Source organism: Blennius ocellaris (assembly GCF_963422515.1).
Source record: "Blennius ocellaris genome assembly, chromosome: 9".
Taxonomy (NCBI): Eukaryota; Metazoa; Chordata; class Actinopteri; order Blenniiformes; family Blenniidae; genus Blennius; species Blennius ocellaris.
This window is the reverse complement of record NC_137658.1, coordinates 25,128,052-25,155,345: the sequence shown is the minus strand read 5'-3', so window position 1 is coordinate 25,155,345 and position 27,294 is coordinate 25,128,052. Positions and strand designations below refer to the sequence as shown.

The window sequence follows — 27,294 nt, the reverse complement described above, 5'->3', positions numbered from 1 at the left end:
GATTAACCCGGACTTTAATCAGTTGGTCTCTTCTGTTCAGCAGATCCTCTTTAATTACCTCACTAAGGGGAGAGGGTTAATTGTGTAGGTGTGTGTGTGTGTTTGTGTGTATTCTTCTGGCAGTGTGTGTATGTTTGTCACCTTGTAGTAAGTGATAGGTGAATAGAGCAGTTATTTCTGATACTATTATCATTTTTGTTGCGTCTCCCCTTCATACAAAGGTTAAACCACACCCTGTACTTTAAATGTAAGCAAAGCCAGCCGCACTGGGCCTGTTGGCTACACATAACCACTCTTAAGCACATTAAGTGTTTTTCCAAACTCACTTAGCATTGGCAGCCGAGCAAAAGTGTTGATTTGAGGTCCACGGGTTCATGTTTCCCTCCTCCTTCTCTCCCTTTGACTCGCTCTGCCTCTGCCTCTCCCATCAACTCTTCTAATCTCCCAAATGCCATCCACACTCACTGTTCATCCCCTGCCTTCAGGATTGGTTTCACACAGTGATCCCCTCACTGACCAGACAGACGACTCGACAATTAACCTCCAAGTCTGACCTGAAATATCTCAAACCCTCTCCTCTCAGCATCCTTATTGGCCTCTAATAGATTTCTAACAGGTGGGAAAAAGTGGATTGAATTCCACCCATCCAACCCTTCGGCTCTGTACAGAAACACTGTTCAGTTTGTTGTCTTTCTCTCTCTTTTTTTCTCGAGCTTGCTAAATACCACAGTCGTGACTGCGATACAAGATGTTTCCTGAGCTGAATGTGTAATGACAAAGCATGGTGGGTGATGCATTGTGCCAGTGTGTTCATAGCGACTTGAGACTTTGTGGCACTTTCTGTCAAAATGTCCATCCAGTTGCTTCTCCATTTCCATAATTTTTATAATCTCCTTCATTTTGGTTTGTGTGCTAATAGCCAAAAAGTACTCTGCTAGAGCCGGTTTGACTGAAACCGCATGCCTCACGACAAAGATTATTCCGTCTGTTATTTAATGTCACTTTAGTCATTATTGCAGAATTCAGAAATCTGTTCGCTGCCTTCCTGATTTTTATCCCACACAGGACAATGGAAATATGCCACCATGCTGTGGAAGTATTGGCTGGCCACCGATTCTGATCTCTCATTTTTTTTTATGTTTCTTGTATATTTCTAACAGAAGCTCAGTGACACACTAAATGATCTCTGAGTGCACCACTTTGGTGCTCTGCATTAGGTTTTCATTGTGATGTCTCCAAAAAGGCATCTGCCTGCTGGTACGCACATAGGTTTAAATCACTGTGTGGGTCTGTGGGATTGCATGTGATTGCATTTGAGCATGGTCATTGTATTGGTAGTTGAGGGAGAGGATGTACAGATCAGATTGTAACAAGTAAGGTAATGATTCATGAGACAGCCAGCAGGACTTATCCACTAATAGATCTCCTGGGAGATAACCTAATCCCCCAACAATATCTCCTTATCATATTACAAGTGAACTGTGTACAGAATGGGCTTTTCTATCCACAAATGAATACTAAGCCTTATACTTACCTTTAAGCTTATTAGATTTGATCTGAAACAGAACAGTATCAAGTATTCTCCTTGATGCCAGACTGATCAGAGATAGTAATCCTTTCTGAGATTAGCTGTAATTTCACAGTCTACTGATTACCATATCTTTTTTGTTCAAATAACATATGATTTGTTTTTCTTTGTGTTTGTTTTCTTGGTTTATGCTAAAACATTTAAAAACAGCCATTACGTAACACAGATGGAGTTCATTACAATCATGGGAGGAGGCTCCGTACTGGAGATTCACTGCATAGTACAGTAAATACACTGTGTAATCTCTTCATTGAAGTGCTATTGTCAGCCACAGAGATCACAAGAGGGAGCTTGTTAGTGCCAAATGAAAGTCAGACTTCTTTTCAAGGTGCGGATTGGAGATTAGTAGTAATGCTCATCCCTACCTTTCTGTCTGCTTTTACATAGATGGTGTGATTTGCAAAGAGATGAGCCCCGGGCCCCTCCCCTTCTCCGTTACTCCCTCTGTCTCCCTCACCCATCCGTCGCGCCCTTGTACTCGCTCCCTAGTCTTCTCCTTTCTTCTCTCAATCCCTTCCTCTCAGATTGACTAAGCTTTAAAGAGGTTTGTGAACACTTTTCAGGATTCTCAGATTGTATGAGTGAGTAGATTTTCTGAACAGAGTCCTCGGATGGCTTTGTGTTGCTACACAGGCTCCGAGGGCAGACACTGGATTTTCCACAGCCTTTTATTTTCCCTCCAGATGAAAACACAGGAGATGGCCCTCATCAGTTCCCAGTGATTAGCAATACCATTGTCTGTCTTGTTGACAATAATGTGGGAATAGAAGTAATCTCTGGTCTCTTTTTTTCCCATCAATTTTAATACTGAATTTTTATTGCTTCATTTATTACCATCTTATAATTAACTGTGATTAAAAAGTGGCTTTATTATGATTATGCCTCTGGACAAAGAACTACGATAATGATAGGTAAAAGCTTGAGGAGTGGATTGCAGGGGTAGAGTGATTATATAGTTTCTGAACTTATTGGCTGATGTTGACCAAAACGTAGACATACCTTCATTTATAGGACTGCCCCGACTCTGATGCAATATGTCTACACTCGAGTTAGCATGAGATTTTTCAACATCTATATACAGTATTATATATTTCTGTATTGTTTATTGTATTTGTGTGGTTAAGATGGAGAAAACCTGCAATTGCTGTTCCGTGACTATGTGGAATATATCTGTTGATTGTAATTCTGAAAATGTGCATAAGAATCAATCCTTCCCTGAACATGTGGGAAAAGCATGACATTGTTAATGTGACTCTATGAGATAATAGCTTGTAACCAGTGAAAATCTAAAGAGTTTGTTATTCCACCTGTCTTCATGACCACGTACAAACATGCACCTGAAGTAAGAGAACTTGTAATGATACCTGTAACCTGTAATACAAAAGTACTATAAATTATGTTCTGCCAAAACAGCAAGAGGAGGCCAAAGCTCGTTTGTAAAACAGCAGCAACTTCCTCATCATGTGGACCAGCAGAGTTAGCCCAATGTCGCCCACTGAGATATATGAACTCTTGTTTTGAGCCTTTGGTACCCAGTGGGAGCTTAGTCTCTGCCACAGTTGGACTCATTTTAGAAACATTTTATACCATTCAAATCTGTAATATGCAAATGTGCGGTTTGAATTTTTGATTTCCCTCTTTATGTTTTAAGTTATCGCTAAACATTTTGGGAGTGCTTGCAAGTTCATAGTAAATAGTTATTTAGAACCCCGTAGACACACAAGGAGGCAAAATACTACCCTGTTTTGGATTCAGAGTGTAAAATGGATCATAAATATATATTTTATTGGCCTGGTGGCAGAGACCTCATTGCTTTGATGCATTCCTATATTTAATTACAAAACGATAGATCAGCTGTCCTTATTGACCATCTAAAATGGAACAAACCAGACAGTTCAGAGCGACAAATTTGATGAGCAGGTCACCGTTTTCTTGCAATGATGGGTCATGTGACGATCCTGCCAAAAATCTAGAGGTCAGAGCTAACGACAGCTGATATACACTGTGACGAGTGGAAATGTTGCCTAATGTTTTTATATAAACAGATTGGGTGTTGTTTATTTGTGTTCCTTACTTGACACAATCAGCCAAGATATGAGATCGCTATGTGTTAACTTGCAAGCTCTATCCAGCTGCATCGGATTATAATGCAGAAACAGGTGCTGTGCTTCTGCCCGTATTTATTTTCCACAGCACACTAGCATTTCCTTTCTGTCGCACTGGCAATAATCTTTAATTTAGGGCATAGAATCAAGGTTTCTTTTGAAATGCAGCTTTGGAACTGTGCCAGCGTCATCTTGTGCCTCCTAATTCTCTGTTTCACATCCTCAGATAATGGCAGGGTTTTGTATTGACTGTCGAAGCTACTCTTATTCCTGCTCTTGTTTCATTACATGGCGTCGGCAAGCGTTCAATAGGTCGCTACACAAGTTTGATTCATGATTGTTCCACACTGCTTGTTATTAGTGCGGCATCAAAGCCAGACTTGGTAAACACATTTGCATTTTAATGACTGATATAGATTGTTCTCCTGCTCCATACCACCCACAATCCAATGCTGCCCACATTGATAAGAAGTGGGCTGCATCTAGTCAAGTTAAAACCACCTACAATGCAATAGAAACTCACTCATGTTTACTGCAAGTGACGGTTAGGCGGCCGATGTGCGTCATTTGGAAGCAGAGATATTTGTGGTGAAGCCGCTCTTTGAGGTCGCGGTCACATCCCTGACATGGTAATTAAGAGAATAACTGGGTTAATGTGACCACACTGTGGAACAGTGTGGTTAATGTTAATGGTGGAGATATTGAGCAGTTGGGAAAAAAAATATCACGGCACAAATGTATGTCATCAGACCAATGACAAGTAAGCATTTGAAGTGGTGGATGGTTTTTGTGTCCCCAACTCACGTTTCCTTCCCCGCCACCTGTGTGGATGATGCTACCCATTAAGGAGGGTTTGCCTCTGTGGGCATGTAATCTGATGCAAATTAGAGCAACAGACTGCCAAATGACTGCAGTCATGTTGCTATGGAGGAGTTGTTGCAGGTAATACAGTCAAGCAACCGACTCGGAGTGCTGCGGCGTGTCTATGTTATTGCTCAAAGGCAAATATTTGTAATAATAAAAAAATAAAACAAAACAAAAAAAAATCGGACAGAAAGATTGCGTGAAGCTGAAGATTGAGAACCACTGCACACTATAACAATGCATGTGTTTTCAAAAGAGGCATTCTGGCTTTTCACCCACAGTACTATCACTGTCAACTGCGTGCAAGTTCCCAATGCCAGTGCCTCTGTAAATTTGTGCTCGGGAGAACGACTTAAGAAGTCTTCCTCTTTGAGGTGCAAGACAAAAAAAGCGAGACAATAAGGCTAATGTCTATTTTCTCTGCTAACAATGTGCTCTTCGTCCCTTTTTCCAACACAGCTCCCTGCCTTCCTTTTTGTCCATTTTGTGATAATACAAATTTCACGCTGTATTTTCCAGGGAGAACAATTTAAGAGTCTCGGTAGAGATAATGTTGGCAAATGTTTTCTTCAGCAGTCCAGGAGATCATGTTGGTGGATGTGTACAAAGCATCCAAACCAACTTCTTCTTTTTTGCTATTTCACCCATCAACAACCAATCAAGCCAATAACAAGGATTTTCACAAATAGCACTGTTTCTGTAGAGAAAGGAAAATATAATTGGCTGACAAAAAGCAAGTTTAAATGCAGGGGTTCTTGTTTCAAAAAGTAGAATTACCTTTATTTATATATATATATATATATATATATTACTGACAGTGTGTTGTTCCCTCACAATAGTAGACAGTCTGGAGGATGAGAGGAGGGCAGCCGGGGAGGCTCTAATTTATCTGTTTGTCTGTGTTTTCCTCCCCGCACTAGAAGGGGAAGGAGGCTGTAACAGTGCCCGGCTCCACAGGGGAGCGTTGTGTTTAGTGGTGGCATTGATTTTATAAAAGGTTGCACAGTGGGAAGGCTAGGTAGGCCTGTCAACCTTAGCTCTCACCAAAGCGCGTCACAACGTCAAGCTAATTGTGCCGTCGCTCTAATCCCGAAACCCCAAAAAGAACACAATATGCAAACATATGCCTGTGTAGCCTTGCTTATAAATGCTTGCCCATTATCTATCTGCATAAAAGAACATATTTTCAATTAACAAATGGTTGTTAGTGATCCATAAACATTCTGCCCTTCTTTGTGGAAAGCTCTTTCTTCAAGAGATCCTTGATCCGCTGGCAGGTAGGTAGCGCTCACTTAAACCCATTTTTCCCTCCATTTTCTTCTCCCAGCACCACTCAGCAGTGTTTTGCAATTAGTTACACACCATGAAGGTAGTAGTTAAGGAGGCATCTAGGAAAATGGATGCAAGTAAGGGGAAGGATGGATTGACAGATTCGACAAGCTGTTCTATACAAACGCAGCAAATCACTGTCTTTTGTTTTTTCTTTTAACTGTTGAACAGTCGGAGGACACATGAATGGTGGAGTGCAGGAGAGCAGAAGTGAATTATGAGAGGGTCAGAGAGATAAAGAGAGAAACACTTGGTCGGAAGGAGATGAACTGGCTATGAAGGTGCTTTTTTTTTTTTTTTTTACAGCTAAGAAAACAGACATACACATACACACACTGAGCCAGGGGCAGTTTATCAACTGCTTGTCAGCCTCTTCTCTCTTTAGAGGGGATCTTGTCAAGGTCAGGTGTGCAGATAACCTAAACTTAGACACAAAACATCCACCTCCACTCCACTCCACTCCGCACACAACCAACCCCACCGGAACTTTTAGTCACCGCTCTCCAAAAAGCCTTAAAAGTTCTTGAACTCCTCTTAAGATGTTGCCGCCATAGCCATTGTGGAATCAAAGTGTGTGTGTGTGTGTGCGTGCCAATGGTAGCGTTGTTTATATTTACATATAGATGCTTGATTGCATGCATCAACATGTGACAAACAGGCTCGAGGCAGCTGCTGCACACATCCATTATTCCACACACAAATACCTTGTGAGTGCCAGTTTACTGTCAGTCATTACACACTAATCATTGGCAAATCCACTTGCCTTCTAGCAACACACATCTTAGAGTATTCCCCCCCGTCAATTATTTTGCCTCATTTTTCATCGTCGTGACACCCAGCAGTTTTTTGACTGGCGAGTCACACAGAGTTCCTCGGTCCGCCCGCTGAGCCACACGCCTCAAAAACTCTCGGGGAGATCATTTTATCTTACTCTTGATTGCCAGATAATTATCAGTTAATTATTTAGAGCCTTAAATTAATTTGCTAAAAATAGTATCTGTGGCTGTGTGTTGCCCATGGAGACGGCTCCATTCTTCCATCCTCCCCGCTCTGTGGCGCTCCTCCTCTTGCTCCACGTCTTTGACAGCTACTTCTGCCACTCAAGTCTCACTGTAATCTAATAAAGGATGAGCTTGTCCCTTCATATTTAAAGATTCACAATTTTCCAAACGCTTCAGCAGTGATTGTTCGGATGTCTCATTGTTATGTTGGTCATGCCTTTTTGTGCCAATTGGCTAGAATTTAAAGCACGTCAGTCACACAACACAACTTTAAGATGCTAAACTTACCTTTATATTCTCGTTTGCCAATTTTTTTTTACCAGACCTCAGCTTTGCATTGAAGTCTCTCGGCTTGCTGACTGTCTGCTGTTCAGCCCCCCTCAAGTGAACACTAACTTTTTTTGTTTCCCCCCCCCCCCCCCCCCCTTCTTTCAGGACACTTCATTAGGCTGAAAGTGTTCCGAACAAAGAAATGTGCTGTAAGTGGTCTTTTAATGGGATTCATTGGCTAAAAGAATCGAAATCCCAGCACCCCTCACCCCCACCACCCTGTTCGAATTGAACACACACACACACACACACACACACACACACACACACACACACACACACACACACACACACACACACACACACACACAGAAATACATTGACAGAAATGCACGCAAACACTGATCCAGGTGCCAAACAGCCAAACAGGCCGACCCGCTGAATGGGTTTGTGCTGTGGTAATGATAAGGCTATTGAATGGAGCTGTACTCTGTCACGCTAGCTGCTGGGCCCCCGGCCTCACTGAAGGAATCTGATCAATATACAGTGTCTATTTGAATCTATCTCTCTTGTTTTCTCTCCCACCATCCACTTTCTTTTATAGTTCATCTTTTGTCTTTAATGCCACAATTTAGTATGTTTCTACAAACGGTTCACACTGCACCCCAAGATTCAATTTCCGCTATTGAAAAATATCAGTAGGTATCTGCAAGTGTTAACAGCTTAACACGGTTGCCTCTCACATCACTCCCTATGAGTCAAACTTTATTTAGCTTCAAATAATAAACTACATTGTTTTCATAATGTTCATGCTTAACATTTCTGTGGTCTTTTTGTGTATGTCCATTCTCAAGATGTCTCTCAAGTGCCATTGAATATCTTTTGTGAAATGTTTGAATGGACTTATCTACATAGACTTGTAGCACCACAGCTTTTTTTGGAAGAGATACAGTCACAATGCAGTAATTCTAAGTTTATTTCATGACAGCATTTTAATGAAATCTGTGTAAATTATGCAGTTAGACCTCGCGAAATGTCTCATATCCTCCCCTTTCACATTCACATATTGATTTGATTTGATTAAATTGTTCCTTGTTATGGAATGAAAAAAGATGAATTCCACATCCAGCTTCTGACATGTATTCTTATTGTTTTGTTTAGACCATAAAACGAGAAAGACAGGATTTTGTTGCAGTGCTATTTAAAGTATATCAATTACATTTGCATGACATCAAGAAATCTGGCTGTAGACCATGTTGCGTTTGTTGGGCTTCATTGGCAGATTGAGACGGTCCAAAGTGGGGGCCGGAGACTCCACTGACATTTAGAACACTCCCCTACAATCTGGAACCATACATCAAAGGCAGCCCAACGTGATGCCCATTTGCAAACTGCACTGCCTGCCTTGATTACCGGTGTGCTCAGAAGGCATGCATTAAGTGGCCACCTAAGCGGTCCCGTTTCCACTGTTATGCATAGTGATCATCTGGAGAAGCTGTGAACCTCAGTCAAATGGCATTTTTGAACAGCTCCCACCTCTGTGTTTTTCAAAGAGGGTGGGAGTTGCAGATGGTGTAAGCATAAGCAATATAATTTGCAACAAATTAAGAAGACTAAACAACAAAAACAGTGTCTGAAATGGTACGATACAGTGAAGAGTAAATGCTCTTCTATATTATGGTTGTATTAACGTTTACAGTTGGCTTGGGTGTAACACAGTGAAAGACAGCGTACGCCCTGGACAAATATAGCTTCAGACAACTCTGGACTTTATTGACAATAAACATGAATCACATCAGCATCACTTATGTGTTTAGGAGATGACTATGTTCACGGCCCTTCAACACTGGATGTGTGATGAATGAATGTCTTTAGAATGCGAAATGCTTGCCTGCAAAATATGTTGAATAAAAATGATTTATATTGGCAACAATGCAAATATTTGATAAATATTCAGTAAAAGGCTCAAATAGATGAGTGCCCACTCCTCTCAAAGAGGATGAATTCCTCATCACCCAAAGATGATGACCTTGCGCTCCTCCTCAGTGAAATAAAGAGGGGGAGACTTTTGTACATTTCCCTTCACAAAGTTGAGAAAGGGATGAGGACTTCCACTCTCCCGTGCTTGAACCAAAGCACAACTGTGACAAATGCTGAGCTGTGGTACTTATCCTCGAAAAATTGTCTGCCCATATTGGACAGTTTGAGATGGATGAGAAGGATGCAAAAGCCCTGTTTGCAGCAGCAGAACCACAATGCCCAGCTCACCAAATGACTGAGATTCATTTGCAGAACAAATGTTTCTAGCAAAGGGGGAAAAAATGAATAATGAGAGTGCACATGGCATGAATACCATAAAAAAACAATTAGAAACTAACTAAACAGCTCAATTAATGCACTTTGTATTTTGTAAACACTAGAAAAGGGGATACTAATCAATGCTCATGTAAAGTAATTCTACAGCACAGATAAATGTGTCTGTGACAGACCTACAGTTGTTACGATCTGTTAACAACAGGCTGGCCAGAAACAATGTGCATGGCTGTGCGAGAGTGAGTTGCAGAAAGCTTGTTAGAGGGAGATAAAGACAGTTCAAATAACAAAGCAGAAAGACACAACCGTAAACAAAAAGTGCACACCAACCACTGTGATTCATCACTGTCATTGTTGCAAAGAAGCTCACAGACATGACATATGCAAGGAAACAATTCAATATTGCACAAAGACGTTTCTGTACACTCCCCTCAGTGGCAAAGCTAAACAAGTCTTTTAAAATGATCACACTGCAAGATAAATGCCGGCTGTCCTCCCCAGCAGAGGTGCGGCATGTTGGTATTACGATATACTTTCTATGAGTCAGTGAAGCCAGGTCACAAAGTGGAACAGATATAAAGAGGAGACGATACAGCATCAATGATAATTATGTTCATCACTGCACCAAACAGTGTTAATGAAGCACAACTGCATGTGCTTCCATCTTTCAGAGGTGAACAGTAACAGCATCTAAACTGGATGCTAATTAAAGTCAACGCATGAGTTTGATTGCACTCATCCTTCTGCTTGATAGTATTGTACAACAAAAACGTTTTCTTTTTTTTTTTTTTTTATTTAACTGAACTCCAAAAATCTAAATGCATTATTCTAGGCATCACTGTTGTCCACCTATTTTATTTTCCTAAAGCAATATAGGGTCATAGGGTCTGGAGGCAATTCCAGGTGACATTGGATGAAGGGCAGGGTACACCTTGAGCCAGTCGCCAGTTCATCACCAGGCAACACATAGAGACAGACTGTCGCCCACACACACACATTCACACTGATGGCCATTTGAGACTCACCAATCAACCTAACAAGCATGTCTTTGCACGGTGGGAGGAAGCCACAGTACCCAGAGAAATGGGGCCAAATGAAACCAGCCCAAAATACAACACAGGCAATCATCCTAATGACTGGTAACTTTACTTAAAGGACTCATTTTATGCAAAATTATTTTTATAATGGTTTTCTACCAGTTATATGTGTCCCCATAGCCTGTCTGTGAGGCCCCAGAAGTGAAGAAAGTCCGTCGCCTCCCTCGCTTGCTTGCTACACTGTTGAATGAATGTGTGCTCACACAGGCGTTTCAGCGATTTTCCCTTCATGACATCATGTGGAGAAATAACCCCAGCCTCTGGTAGAGGATTTTCATTTGACCCTACCACAGGTAGATGAACTCTGCTCTCTATAATTATGACTGGGAGCCATTTTTAGTCACACTTAAAGGTACAGACACAGAAACAGCCTGTTCTTGGTTGGGCTCACGAGACAGACTTTTAGACTGGTTGAAATGCAGGGCCACTTGGAAAAATTCACTATCAAGATACTGTAATTGGACTCTGACACCTATGGCAAATTGTTGAAAAACTATAAAATATGGGATTTATATATATATATATATATATATATATATATATATATATATATATATATATATATATATATTACATGCTTGACCATGTCTCCCCAATCCGATCTCTTCAAGGGGCATCTTGAGAGTCATTGTAATGTTGGGTAGGGATTGATGTTTACCGATTAGATCGGGGGAAGCAAGAGACTTGACCTTTTACAGTTTGACAAGAGTGAACATTGTAAACACAGTGGATTTGCATTGTCATGTTTCCACTCTGAACAGTGCACAGAGAGACACCTGCTCCGGGCGTCAATGTGGCATGAGATTGTTTTGGATGTGGATAAAAGGATGACAACAACCATAAATGGCTATCAACAATAAGCGTGTGTGTGTGTGTGTGTGTGTGTGTGTGTGTGTGTGTGTGTGTGTGTGTGTGTGTGTGTGTGTGTGTGTGTGTGTGTGTGTGTGTGTGTGTGTGTGTGTGTGTGTGTGTGTGTGTGTGTGTGTGTGTGTGTGTGTGTGTGTTCCCAAGTCTCATAATGGGCCTGTGTTGTGTTCACACTCATGAACCCATTATAGTGGACACCAAATTATTTTTCTCATTTTATTCCTGCACTCTGACCACTCTTTCTAATAGCCTATCCATGATTCAGTGGGTCATTCCCATGGACCTAATCCCCTCATTTCTAATTTATACGGTCTCTTTTCCTTTATCAGATGTAGTCATTACACTCACCAGTCTCCCCCTCATTGAGTTGTTATAACACCAGCTGGGCGCTGTAGTGAAGAGCTTTGAATGCTTAAGCAGAAGCAACCTTCTTCTCTACACGTATAAATATTTCAGGGACAGGCGGGCAGAATAAATTGACGGTAAAATTGACATTAAATCCAGCTTTTAATTTCCAGTGATCGGGTAGGAAGGAGCTGTAGGTGAAATGATGGAGGGGATTATAGAGCGAGTAAAGGTCATGACCCCTGGTAATATAATTCACCGAACCTCTGATGTATGTAAAATACATTCCTCACAATTACTACCTACATGTGTTGGGCGCTGCTCACATATTTCAGTCTCTTTGGATTTTTATTAAACCATGCAATACTACCCGAAAGGTTTTTAATGATTTCCAAATGCATGTATGGGGCCATCACTGTGATGCTTACCACGACAGTTATAATATACCATCTACCTTGACAAGAACAAGTATTCCAGCAGCAGATGGTGTGGCCCCTGAGCTCAACATCAGTGACACGCTATTGAAATGACCTAAATCCACAGAACTGAGGCAAGTGTTGTTTTCTTCACAGCGACAGTCACATTACATTAATATAACATTAATTGGATTTAATACCCTCCACCTTGTTGTCACCTTCCAACATCCAAGCGAGAGGGAGACGGAGAAAGAGAGAGACAGGGAGGGAAAAAGAGACGCTCTTTAGTGTGCAGTCATGGGGATGGATCGACAGGATAGCATTTCTCAGTGGCACACTGTTGATTTTCATCCAAGGTGTTGTTTTGATTACTTTGGACAAAGTCCAGCAGTTTTCAGAGAGTATTGTTTCACTGTGGCATTCAGTTTGCCACAGATTTAATTATTCACACAATGTAAAATGAGCCTGACTTGAATTCTTGCATTCTCATCAACAACAAATGGACTCAGATTTCAGACTCAGACACCTAAAACACTTTTTATCTTCCTCTTTTTTTCTTTTTCTTTTTTATATATTTATGCACTCAGTAAGTGTTTTGTGTGAGTGGCTTGTTAAACAGTTATCAAATGCTGGATGACTGTCTTGTTCACAGACATTTCACCCTCAATTACTGCAGTTATAAGGTAATGGGTCCTTTTTTAAGCCTGTGCTCTGACAAGGGAATTTTGTACAGCATCATAGCTTGGTCACTTCTTCATCAAGGTAAAATAATAATAAAAAAAAAAAGATTGCATTTATGACCGTGGATTTCTGTGAACTCCTTTTGTACGGTGGCCCATAAGGATCATCACAAAGCAAAAAGCAGACAAAAGCAATACTTTGAAAACAAAAAAGTCTCTGAAAAGAATGAAAAAAGGGCATTTTGCTTTTTGCTGTTTTTCATTGTTTCAATTGTTGGCGTTTTTATTTTTTTTGTTTGTTTGTTTTGTTTTCTTGCTGAGTGATCGATATGATGTTTTGGCAGGAAAGTTTGACAAAAAATTAAAAAAGTGAGTGCAACACTGATCACAAATGTCCTTCAGTGCATTCTCCTCAGGTTTTGTCTTAATACTCCGTCAGTCCAATGCAAAAACGATTCTTCGCCTCATCTGGTCTGAAACGGAAGCTCACTTTTTGTTTGTAGCTTTTGCACTTATACTGCCGTTTATTTTTGTTATTTGGCATGGCTTCTACGTTCATGATATCTACATTAGATTATAACCTTGTTAACGGTGCATTCAGTATTACCAAATCACTTTACTTAATTAATTGATTCAAAATTGAATTTACAAGTTGTGGCTCAGCATGTCACTGATGTGTTAATTTATATTTATTTGATATTTATATTTAAGGTTTACCTTAGTATTTACCTCGAATTTTAAGACATTTGTTTGGAGTAAAAATTTAAATTTTCCTGAACTGAATTGGTGTTATATATATTACATAGAAGAACCTCAATCTGTTTTTGCATGATGCTATGGAAACATACAATAACACATCACTGACAATATAAACCAAGCGCAGCTATTTATATCTGATGCATTTGAAACTGCAATCTGTGCCTTTAAACAGAGAGAATAATGCCTCCTTTAACTGTTGGCAGCTCCCTCCCTCTCTTTTCAATATCTTCCTCCCACACTCTCCCCCTCCTCCCTCCATCCACCTCAGCACCAGGTCACATCCCAAATTCCCGGAACTGGCTGCTCTGCTAATTCCCTGTGACAGAACCAGTGTTGGTGCCGTGGCCCGACTCAGGATACTGTCAGCCGCTTCCCTGCTTACCCTGCGGACCTCCTTTAGCTTGTACCATCACACACAACACAGAACAGCCCTGTCCTGCTCTGTTAAGAAGCCAGCTTGCACTGTGTGTGTTTGTATGTGTGTCTGTGTGTCCGTGTGTCCGTGTGTACGCCATCAGTAATAATGACTTTGCATAGTCATTCAGTAAAAAAAAAAAATCCAGTCATTGATTCATTCACTCAATTACCTAGAATAACCCTTTGAAAAAGAAAAGTGCAATGTTTTCGATCTCCCTCTCTCTCTGGCTTCCCCTGCCTCTAAACACCATTCCTTCATCCCTCTCTCATCCAACTCTTGCTCTCAACATGATGGGTTGTGTCCAGTCAGTGGGCAGCCTCGGTGTAATTTGGCCCACAGGGGCTGTTGGCAGTAGGTGTGGGGATAAAGGAAGCAGGGATGGTGGGGTTTGGAGGAAAGCAGGCTTAGTGTGGGGCCTTGGATACAAGGGCCAGCAAGCACATAGGAAAAGCATTAAATAAACATTAATGGAACTAGGTTACAGGAGATTTATTAAGGAGGCTTTTTGGGCACCCACTGTAGGGTTTATGCAGCACTTTAATAACTCTCTCATGCACACAGGTAAACAAACCAGGTAATTTATTGCCATCCTCATAGGTGGCCATTGTGGAAACTGTTTTAACTTTGTTTTTGCCCATAAATGCCCCCCCCCCCCCCCCCCCCCCCCCCACACACACACACACACACCCCTCTCTGTCCGTCTCTCTCTCTCCTTCTCTGGATTTTGTCATGACATCAAATGCTCTGGCTTCAAGAGAGCCTTTTTTTTTTTTTTTATCTGGGCTAAGTCTGACTTGGATATGATTTTGTTGTCACATCGTTGTGTTAAAAATGACTGCCCTTAATCGCAGCTTACAAATGTAAAATGTACCCACTCTGGCATGTCAAACACATGTGATGAAAAGTGACTGATTAAACTCCGTAATGAGGAAGCCGCACTGGGACAAGGACCTGATTCTGAAATTATACAAAGATGCAGTGGGTTTTGGGCATGACTTGTGATTTGTGAGAGTCTTAAAAAACAACAACATAAAGCTATGCTGACATCACATTTTACTTTAGAAATTAAATCAGCACTGTCGGTACAATGCTGTCAGAGACTGAGACTGTGCAGACCACTAATTAGTGACTTACCCCTATTCTGCAAGCCCCTTTTTTTCTGAAATTTCATTACAACACTGGAAGTTGCTGAGTTGGCTAACTTCGACATCCCTCCAGCTATACAGTAGATGGATGTCTTGGAGGTGATGTCAGGACTTTTATCAAATCCTGTTGATTATTTAGGAATGTTTTACTTGTTTCAGAGAAAAAGGTATTCAGCATCGTACATGAGAACATTCTGCAAATAAGTTTTCAGGAGCAGTACTTTTGTGTGAGCTGGCAGAATTCCACAACTGGGATTTTATTTCAATTGAAATTGTAGTAGCTAATTGCCATGTGCAGTTTTGTTACCTGGTCTGTCTTTATAGATAGAAGACTATATCGGCCTTGTTTACATTGCAACGTTTCGAGTGGAAATCGCTTTGTTGTTGTATGTTCATTTCAGAAAAGTTTCGCGTTGACACAGCAACATTTTGAAAACTGTGTTCAGCCACTAGTGGGTGCAGTTGACATTTGTATGGACAGATGATGAAGCTGAATTGTTATGGTGACTGTTCACATCTGCAGTCACAGCGTTTCAGAATAGTTATGTTTTTCCCCGTTTCCATGGAGATAGTCATTTTTAATGGGGAATTCTGCGTTTAGCATAAATCCTGACAGATACATATGATCTATCCTTAGGGTTATGTTGGGACGGGTGTTTTCTCAATTTGTCTGGACTGTTTCAAATGAATGATGAATGCTTCAAAGAGATATAAAGCATTGCAGATTGGGCCTTTAAAGGCTTAGTACGGTCAATTCAGGTAATGTCACAGCTCAGTGTTTCTTGACATCAGAGATCACCTCAGATTGTTGTCAACAGACTATTGTATATTATTGTATGCATGCAGGGGGAAAATTTCAGAGAAAATCGTTATCACAACTTGAATGGCCATGTATTGGTCTGATAGGGCAAATGTTTAGATAAGAAAAAGTCATAGGAAAGGCTATAAAATGCCAATATAAAAAAAAAAAAATCCACTAATCTGTCCGGTTATGCTAAATCCGCTGAAGTCTCCACAGATATCATTGGCAAGATCCACATTTGTAACTGTGGGCCCTTCCAGCCCTGAAGCAACTGTCCTGCTTTGGCATCCTTGAAGTTTAGTGTTCAGGAAGTGCAGGCAGGAGCCCTCCTCTGAGGACGGCTTGAAGAGAAGAGCAAAAACTGACAAACCAGGTTGATGCAACCATAGGCTGCATGATGCTTTACCTTGAGACCCATTTCCTCCGCTCCTCGCTCAGCTTCAGGCCCAAGTGACACGGATGCCAGGAACAGCTCAAACAGGATTCTTCTAAAAGTTGACTGAGTGGGAGAGAAAAGAGGGAGCTCTGTCTTTTTTGAGAGAATGTAATGGTGAGACTATCAATGAAAAATGTAGAAAGAATTATGAGAGGACTGTGTTGGAGACAGTTTTGGACAGGATGAAATGAAAAGAAAAAGAAAGATTTATCGTTGTAGAAGGAGAGAAAAGAGGGGCTACAGTGACTTTGAGAAACAAAGAGAAGAAAGAGAACAGACAACCTGACAGACAGAAATACATTCAGAGAATAGTGGTGCATGCGTCCAGTGCGTGCGTGTGCATCCCATTATATGCTTCTCTTTGTTGAGTTCAATAACTTTGAGACCTCCAAGCTTGTGGGTCAAATCTACCATGTCAAACCAAAATTCAAAATTCTTGCTCTCGTCATGCTTTATGTAGATTTAAGGAAATATATGTTTTTAAGGCGAAGGTTTGAGTTTTGTTAGGGTTATGAAGTTGGTGAAGATAAAGAGAGTGTAATGGGATCAGTGAGTCCTTTATGCCATTGAAAAGGCCCCACATGCACTACTGTGCGTGTGTGTGTGTGTGTGTGTGTGTGTGTGTGTGTGTGTGTGTGTGTGTGTGTGTGTGTGTGTGTGTGTGTGTGTGTGTGTGTGTGTGTGTGTGTGTGTGTGTGTGTGTGTGTGTGTGTGTGTGTGTGTGTGTTTGGTTTCTGTGCACACTGGATGAAGGCTCCACCGTACCGGTCGTGTTGCTGCAGGATAGTGTGCGTCAGGCTCCATCAATATGACATGTCTTTGATGTGGAAATACAAGAAGCAAAAGCCCAGCTAGCCTCAGTCCAGTCCCCAGTGGGACACATCTACCACACTGCGTGTGCATACATGGGTATTTTGAGTGAGCTGGCAAAGGGGGGCTGAAGTAGAGAAAGAGGAACACACAGAGCCATGAGCCACAGGCCACAAACAAGCCTCAGAAGCAACCGTTGCCTCAGTGTTTTTAACTGCCGTTCTGCAAGAGAGGCAACAGTTGCGACCTGGACATTTCCTGAGCTCGAGGCACTCTGGACTCGATCAATGCTGTGCAGTCGATATTGTATGTAAATATTGTTAATAGCGCTTCCTCTGTGCCACAGTTGAATTATATCAACAAGCTGTTTGCTCCTAAATGGAGACATTAGTATTGCCTTCCTGTTTGCTCAGGTCTGACTGTTTTTATAATCATAAAACCATCACTTGATCCTCTGCAGTGCATTTTGCATATTGACCAATTAGGCAAAATTGAGTGTCTAAATTACTCTCAGTCCAGCACTTATAATTGACTGCACTGGTATTTTTAGTGTAGGTATCGAGGGTACCTTTCCTTGGGTCAACCGGACCAGAGCAACTGTTTATCCTCACAAAGGTCATTTTAAGACTTTACCAAACAACTACTGCAATGCGGTAGACAACTTTGAATTGTTTGTTTGTTTGTTTGTTTGAATTGTAGAAAAGTTTGAATTGTGAAAAGAGATCTTCCCATTGCAACGGTTTATTAATTTTTTTTTCTGTTACGTCTATCCGGTAGGCCCTTGAGTTTTCACATACAAGTGGAGTGAGCAGGAGGAACTTTTCAAAAGAAGAGATAATAGCAGTCTGACAGAAGCAAAGGGGGTAAATCAGAACCAGGCAGACGTGAAGATGGAGAAAGAAAGATGAAAGACAGAGGGATCAATCTGTCTTTCAAACCACGTGTGAGCTTGCAGCTAACCATTGACTGTGGTTTGGTAAATGCTTGTTTGCAAGGCAGTAATCCAACCAGCCTATCTGGACAGTGCCCAGTTATATCTCTCACACACTAACACACACACACACACACACACACACACACACACACGCTTACGCATGCACACACACATTGGCACATGTACATGTTTTATTCATATCCACACATAAAAAGACAAAACATTTGTAAGTTATTATCTCTCTGACAGATACACAATTCCTGGACCTGGATGTGGATGTAGGCCGAGATGACAGAACAGAAGCACAAAGAACAGATAAATGGCATTGTATAAGAGCATGAGCTTCCGCATGATAATGGCAGATTGCTCACAAAGAGCAATAGCTTGATAACTGTTTGGCCCTGGCAATCACAGGCCACATGCTGTACCACCAGCCTGTGTATGTTGCCAGGGCAACAATATATGAGTGCTAATTGCCTAGAACTGTACCCAGGATGCAAAGAAAGCTTCTGTCTTGGCAAATCTAACACAAGGCACAGCACAATGACTTTATGTATCACTATCAGTGTATGAATTCTCAATTACATAGACAGTCTTGTTTCAAGTGAAAGAAGAAAATGTTCTCAAATATTACAAATATTATCACTAACAATTCCAGACTTCTGCCTGTAATTCATATCTGACCCTGCAAAGTCTTTCCATGTAAACATCTACATCTTTTATTTAAACATTGACAGACAGAGACATGCGCGCTCAGTCATTTTTGCAGTCCATTTAAAGTCATCAGTTAGCCTAGATTGTGTGTTTTTTTGACTGTGGGAGGAGTCGTCGTACCCATAGAAAATGCATTCACAGATATGTAGAGCACAGAAAGGTCCCCTGGTTTTGCCATGGGGTGAGTGTTCAGCACCCACCAGGTAATCTTCACAGATATGTTGCCATCAGCTGGCAAACTTAGGACTTGTATTTTGAGTAAATGGGTTTGCACAGAGCTTTATCAGTGAACACCTTGATTTTCATTCTGAATACATGGCTGCATATAATGTTTAAAAAGCAGTACAGAAAGCACAATGTGTCTCCAGGTCCAAATCATAATAGTGATTGCAATGACATCCGTAATAGCCATGCAACACCCACACATACTCCAAGGCCAATCCAAGGTTCTATCTCTATTCCAAGAGAAACCATAATGTGTATGATCGGTCACAAATGACAGTAAATTGTAATGTTCTATTAGTGCAGTGGACAATACTAATTTGTGATTAACTGAGATTAGCACTCACCATAAGAGTAAGGAAAAAATGTCTGTGATTGGCAGCTAGTCATACATCTTTGTCTCACATTGTTTATTAATTGTTAACAAGATGAGTGGTGATGTCGTGGTTGAAGTCTAAATCACTGCTGGTGTGACTGTGTGTCTCTGTGAGCCATGTGATGGACTGGCCACCTGTTAGGTGCACAACTCTGCCAATCTGGGCCGGGAGGGACTCCAGTTCTAGATCTGATGGATGGACATTCAGTCGAGCTGATATTAACAATAAATAAATCACTCAACATGAATATTAATCCTGCAACAATGTTAACTTTGAAAAATACATTCTCCATACCCTTGCAGGTAGCTTCAGCTTTTGTGGCTAAATGTTGGGAAGAAGTAACAGACTCCTTTTTTTCTTCATCTGTAGTTTTGGTACAGCCAGATGCCATTAATGCTTCTGTCTTATGGGAGAAGAAGTCCTGTGCCGTTGTCCTGTGTGCTTGGAAAGAAACCAGACAGAGCAAGACGAAAATACCTCTTGTGTTGTCTGGATTTTCTTTGGACTGTGTTTTGGTGGGACTGGTTAGGTTAAGCACAGGTAGTCGGTTTGTGTTGGAGTATGAATGTCATGATAAGTCAGTCAAAGGAAGAGTGAGATGGGTGATTGCCTTCTAAAGTGTGATTCTCCTGTCCAGTTCAGGTTGGAAATATTTTTGCTATAAGTAGTTTTTTTGAGTCATCACTGCAAATGCCACCTGGGGCCATACTTATCATTTCAGTGAGGCTGCATTTGATGTGGGAGGAGTATCTTCCATCCCATGTTTTTTTTTTTTTACCTGTGCTGCCCACAAAATAACCGACTGCGTGCTTGGCCTTGTTTTCTAACTGTTGCTTTCATTGTGGGTCGGTCGATGTGTGGAACACAAAAGCATGTACGCAAACACTGAAAATGATTGTCTGTATGTCTCCGTCATTCCGTGTAGTTCAGCAGCGCATAGATTCTGAAGGTGTTTCTGCATTAATTTATTTACAATGTGTTCTCTCCTGTGGGATGAAGAGACCTTCTGGTCCAGAATTCATTCTTCTGGTTTATGTCTCTCTTCTTCTGTCTGTTTAAGAATCTCTTGACCAGATTGATGCTGGATTAATGATAGATTGATGCACAAGCATTTCAATGTAAACTTTCTGTTATTTTTAAACTTTTCTGACTGTTTGACCACCCATTTGATGCCACATAGTACTTATTATCAGTGGCAGGTATTAGCATATAGCTCAAGATCCAAAGACATATTTTCCTGGCACTCTAGAGTAGTTTTTCCGTGCCATTGCAGACAGACGAACAATAGTAGCTATAGCCTCTTAAGAGCCAAGATGAAAATTGTTGAATGCATATTATTTTTTTTCTGTCTGTTTTTGCATACAGGTTGATGTATGTGTGTTGTGTTGTACTTCCACCCAGACTGTGAGACTTGGAGTGTCCAAGTGCAGTCTGCATGAGGTCAATGGCTGCTGTGATAATGCTTAACTGATGCCGGCTGTCAATAGTCATTCACCAGGAGAAAAGTGCTCCGCCTGTTCAGTAAATTACACAGTGCGACGTGAGCTGTGAGGTTCAAAACAACCTGACCCCACTGTTGTTGTGAGAAACAATAGAACAATGACTGCAATCAGCTTTTCCAGCAACCATCTGTGTCATGCTGCTGACTACAGAACACCTTTCCATTACTCCAGGGCTGCAGCTATTAGCTCACCATGCCATTGACTACACAGTGAGATGGAGAGGTTATTGTAATGGCACATTAGATTGCCTCTGACCCTTCCTTATCCAATGTTTTGTTTTGCTGACCTTGACATAGGCGGGCTTTCAAAATTCTATAAAGCTCTTGAGGGTAATAATTTTTTTTACGATGGCTTGTTTTTCCACAGGTCAACATATTTGTGAGGTTTCGCCACTCATCAGTATCTTCTAAATATGTTTTGTGTCTGTCTGAGTTCTTCTCACTTTTCCTTGACTCCATCCTTCTCACGGTTTCTGCAAGCATGCCAGGGAGCAGTACGAAAAACTGTCCACCATGCACAAGAACATGCAGAAACTCTACGAGAGCATCGGCAGCTACTTTGCCTTTGACCCCCAGTTGGTCAGCGTGGAAGACTTCTTCGGACAACTGGCCAACTTCCGCAACCTCTTCCTGGTGAGTGTGAAGACTTGCAGTTGGTATGCATGCACATGAACAGTCTGATGTTTGCCGTCCTTCAGAGTCGACACACACACACACACACACACACAGTGATCACCCACACATGCGCATGCTTTTGCACACCCTTGCCCACATTTGGTGTCAATTAATTGAGAACAGAGTTTGTGTGCTACACATGCACACATTTTCATTAGACTTTGAGCAGGTCCTGACAGATGATGACAACTTGTGTGAAAACACAGTGTTATACTTCTGTAGATGAAGCTGGATGTTAAAAGGACACGCCAATTATGTAGAACTGTATTTCCATAAAGTTGAGGGTCTCGTGGTGAAGGACCAAAAACTGAAATGTCAAATCAAAGCTGTGGAGGCTGAAATATTCTGTATTGTATTCCAGAGTATCAGTCCAGCTTTGGAAGCAAACAGCATCGCAACCTTTCATATCTTTTTAAACGCTCACATCTTTCAGCACTTCCGAGTTCAAAAATCAGGCTCAAACTTAAAAAGTCCTCTTCATTTTTTATTTTTTTTCTATCCCAAAAGACCTGCAGTGACATCACCTGGGTTAGTTTCTCAGACGTGACAGATCTCAAAGCAGACAAGACACAACTTTACCTTAGAAGACAACAACAAAGGAAGAAGCATTTCCTTCTCAGCCATCCAGCAGTGCGTCACAGAGATTCATTTTACTAATGTGAATAATTCAGAAGATTTGTGGTTCAAGAGATTGTGCCATATTTTCTTGCCACTTTGGTATTGTAGTCTTGAGATTTCCTCGGCTGACCCTGACACGCTTCAGTCTTTCGTCTTCAGGCTTTGTTCACTGCAGAAAATGACTGATGCTCACCTGTTGTGAGATATCCTTCCACACATCATTTTAGTGAATCGTAATGCCATTGTGCCTGACACAGGTCTTCTTTCCATTTGTCGAAAATATAGCTTTGGCTAAGAAGTTTCTTTTTCCAATTCATTTCAATCTCAGTTTGTAAGGTTGTTGTAGGGAAGGCAAAGTGAACACGACATCAGGCTATATTTAACTTAGCCATAGTTTTAAAACATTATTGTGTGCAAATGTATTCAGATTTTTCATTTAACACATTTTATGTGAACACGGAGCTGAAGAAATGTGAGAATTATGATATGCTGGAGAGTCAGAGGAACTGAAACGTTTCTAACAACATTTTACGTGTTTTACATGCAAATTTAAAACAGTGCTAAATACTAAAAGCTGCACAATATGACATGACTTTTTGTCAGGAGTAGACACGGAAACTTTTTCCTCCTCACTGTACTGCTTTAAAACTTCTAGTACTAAATTGGGAGCTGAAAGAAAATGTTATAAAACAGATTAGAATATATTATTCACAAGAAGGAATGCTAAGAATAGGAAAGTGTGCATGTCTTACAGATAAAAGAGGCTTGGGCAAGCTTCTTAACCCGTTAAATGAAGTTGTATTAGCTGGCGTGTGTGTGTGTGTGTGTGTGTGTGTGTGTGTGTGTGTGTGTGTGTGTGTGTGTGTGTGTGTGTGTGTGTGTGTGTGTGTGCGTGCAGGTGCTGTCACTGCAGGACACTCCATGGTGCTGAATTTTGTTCGGGGTAATGAATCTCGGGAATACTTTGGCTGAGATTTGACTGAGACATGGAGTTGATGAAATTGCATTTGACTTTACACCTGAGAGTCTGAAATTGTTTCTGTGTGACTTGGAAAAGGTTTCTCTCAAATATGTAAGATGTGCTAAATTTGGAATTATGGGACACTTTCACTCTTCAAAAAAAGATATATTCCTAAAATGTTTTCCCTGTGATAAATCAAGGCTCCACAATTGTCGATAAAGTTTGTGGAACATTGAAATTTTTAACAAAGCCAATACATTCTAGTTTTTACAGGTAAGGAATGTTTCACTTATGGAGTTAATATAAGACATGAAATTGGTATGAAATTTACAATAATTTAGGTAATCCGTATATCTTGCTGCCATGAAAATTGACAAAAATAGAAGTTTTAATAATTAGAAGAAGAAAAAACATCACATCAGCTCAACAGGCAGAGAAAGAGAGACTTGTTTTTTCCCGGTTAGTCTGTCAAACATTTTTTAGCTTTTCTGCTCGCTATAGCCGATCTTTCCCTCTTGGCACCGCCCCAAAAGTTCCTGGTGTCAGGATGATGACATGGTGTCCAGACGGCATACTCTCAGTCTTCACAATCCATTACCGTGAATTACAAGGTCCCCTTGTCTGAATCCTTCCCCTCTGTTTATCATGATCCCCATGAGAAACCAACATTTCATTCCCACTGATCAAAGTGCACCAGCACTCAACACAACGCTCTCGCAAGGATTCCAGTGTAGCAAGTCTGAAGAAGAGAAATCCACCCAAGAAAATAAATTATTCTCTCAAGCAAATAGCTGCGTATGAATTTTTTATTACTGATTTAAACTTCCCTGCCATGGTTAAAGGGAGGGTGGTGAATGGAATGGAGGCGTGTAGAGTCTGGTTATAAGTTAATATATTCACATAAAAACAATCCTTTAATCACCATATTCTTCAGATATTATTTATAGTTTTTGGCTCTTCAGCTCTGCTGACAGAAAGGCTAATCCCATCTGCTAGCAGAGCACAAGGAATCAATGCTTGTTTTCACTTGCATGTTGTTTTATATTTTCTCACCCTGTGAAAACAAGTGGGCTATCTCTTTTAGTGCTCAACCAAAGCCTATTTTTGCTTCGGTTTTTTTTCTTCTTTTTATTTTTAATCTCTGTGAATGAATTTAGGAAGGATGTCTACTATTTATTTGTCTTTACGAAACGTCGACCTACATCAAGTGTTAATTTGTTCCAAATGGCAAATCAAATGAACGATATGACTGCTCATCAGTGAATAATTTAACTGAGTTTAACTTCTTGTTACGCCTGTTTGTGCCTCAGACTTGTATTTCAGTATTGAGACGTTGAGCTGTCTGACGCAGACAAAACATCTCTGCGAACTTCCGTCTGCGTCGCGTTGCCTTGTGTAATGCATTCACAGCACAAAGCATCCCCGGTATTAAAGAATCCCATTGCAATACAGTCACCCTAAATTGCTTTTACTAAAAAGCTAAGGCTTAATGCACCCGACCGACATAAGGCATTTGAGTAAACGCATTGACAGACAGTCCTCACAGAACTGAATGTAACTGATAAGAGAATCCATTAACTCTGTTTTCCTTCTGTTTCATTCTCTTTCTCTCCCTCACACCCAACCCATTCTCTTTTTTTTTCTCTCCTCTCCACCCAATGAAATATTATTTGATTTCACTACATGGAGTCAGTATTCGAAGAGTCCAACAATTTTTTAATTTAATGCCGCTCGCTGCCATATTCTGAAATAGAGTATGAGTGAAATGCAATCGTAGGGTCTGTGTATGTAATCCTGACCAGGAGCATGGGGGTGAGGATTTTTTTCATTAATGAGTTATCAAAGCGCAGCAGATGGGCTGGGATGAGCAAACAGTCTTCCCTGTTAATTGAGTGACTTTCTAATAAGACCAAAAGACCCAGACCGGGACCGCAAAGTAGCAAGATCGAGCATCTAAGAGATTAGAATGACGATTTGCGTGTGTCTATGTGTGGGCGCATCAATCTACTTCTGAGCCCATGTGGTATCTCTAAAGCTTCCTAATTCCCTCACAATATGAGAATTTATCGTGCGCATGCTGGCGAGGCTGAAGATCTTTTTGTTTTTCGTCTCCCCCCTGAGCCACTCCCTCCATGGTCATGCTGACTCACTGTCAGTGTCTCTCCTCGCACCAGCGTGACACAGTCATTAAATTCATTGCACCAGATTTTGGAGGTCACCTATCAATATGGGAATACATGTATACCACAGAGCAGAAGTCTCGCAATCTGTAACCTATAACTTCTTGAAGCCATTTCCCTCCACACCCCAGCAAACAGTCTAACAGATGGCTAATAAACACATTTGCAGCTTAAAGCCCAGGCGTTGCAGTGTTTGTAAAATTCAAATGAGATATAGCAGTGACACTCTCCGTGTGAGATCGGCGGTGCAACTGAGCAGTTGGAAATACTTATTACTCCCTCATTGGACTGACACACTTGTATGCATGGGAGGGGAGCCATGCTGTGGGAGATGTATTGTGTTGTGCAGGGTCAAGGAAGAACAGCAAACACGTTTCATGAATTATTGAAAGAACAGACCTGGAAAGGGAAATTTCTGCCTGGCCTTTGTTGGTCGAGAGGACCTGTGGGTTACACAGCATTCAGTTTTTCTCCTCGCTATAGACAAAGGAGTGGTTATAATCTCCTCAGACGCACCAGAGGCCACAAGTGTGACGGGCGCTCACTTCATCTCATGGCCGCTGTGCGCCTGAATGTGAGAATGTACGCCTTGGTAGTCTTGTTGACAATCCTGAATACCATTAAAGGTCTATAATGCAAAACCACACATAATTCAAATGTTTTGACTTTTTATTCATACATCCGCTGATCTGTATGTGCAGCAAAAACATCTCCGGTAGCACATATTCCTCCTCAGTCTCCAGGGCAGCGAGGCTTCTCGTAAACATGACATCCAGATGTATACATTTATTTATAGTTAATGAGGTGTTATAAAGTAGAACCCTTACTATAATACATAACAACCATGACCTTACATAATCAAAAGTTAGACATTTTATGATGGTGTTTTAAATTTTATTTATTCTTTCTTTCTTTCTTATTTATCTTTTTACATTAAAAAAAAAAATATCATCCTTGCTGCATTACAATAATTAAGAACACATTTTTGTTTCTGGATCCGAACATTTCTGAGGCTTTCAACAAAATTATGTGTCAAAGCAAATCCTAAACAATAATTACAAAAGTAGTTATTACCATCTTTTTAGAATTCTGCTCTTTATATACTTAAGAGAGGCCATGAAATGAGGATCCAAAATAAAAAGATTATTTGTAAACAATAGTGTGATAAATCTGCCTCTGTGCTTAGGTGTTAAAAATGCATGTTTTTGTATGGCTGAATAGAAACACACCAAAATTCATTTGTTACCTAATGCAATAGTTTTGCTGTCCTGGGCTGCTCCTGCTTAATGATGCCATGGACCAAAGAGATTAATGTGCCATGTTGCATGTGCGTGTGTGTAGACATGTGCATCTACTGTTTGCCACAAATCAAAGTTATTGAAAATGGTTTTCATTCGGAATAAATAATTAATCCTTTGTGCCACTGTAATTACAGTGATGGGCTTCACTTAAGGAAGGGATGATGAAATATGAAGGCCAAAAGTGATGTGTTTCCACCGAAACCTAAAATCCTTTTGTAATTAATCTACCTTGATCTTATGTAGATGAGAGTACACAGGACACAGCCCGGATTGTTTTTGTTTTTGTCTGCGTTCGTACAGAATAACTGAGCTGAACAGATCTCACTGTGGTTTAAAAGCAGTTTTCTGTACTAAATACTTTTGAAAACACATCCCATGAGGATCGTTTCCCCTCGGAAGTCGCTTGTACAATTTACAGAGTTGGCAAGAAAATGAGACCTGATAGGATCAGTTTTCGCCAGTGGCAAAATAGTGGCCTCCAAAGAGAATGGCAAAGGGATAAATAGGAGAACAGTGAACACACATTGAGTGCTATGGTAATTAGTGGTGCTGTTTGATTAGAGCAA

The 27,294-nt window shown here is 40.8% G+C and overlaps 1 protein-coding gene across 7 annotated transcripts in view; it reads left to right on the top strand.

The window, feature by feature from the left end:
- The window catches only part of diaph2 (diaphanous-related formin 2), a 391,722-nt gene that overhangs the window by 298,718 nt on the left and 65,710 nt on the right, over positions 1–27,294 (top strand). For all 7 annotated transcript variants that reach the window (XM_080502643.1, XM_080502646.1, XM_080502644.1 and 4 more), the window contains one exon: positions 21,462–21,626. In XM_080502643.1, the coding sequence (XP_080358769.1) occupies positions 21,462–21,626 (165 nt within the window). The remainder of the gene's footprint in view (positions 1–21,461; positions 21,627–27,294) is intronic.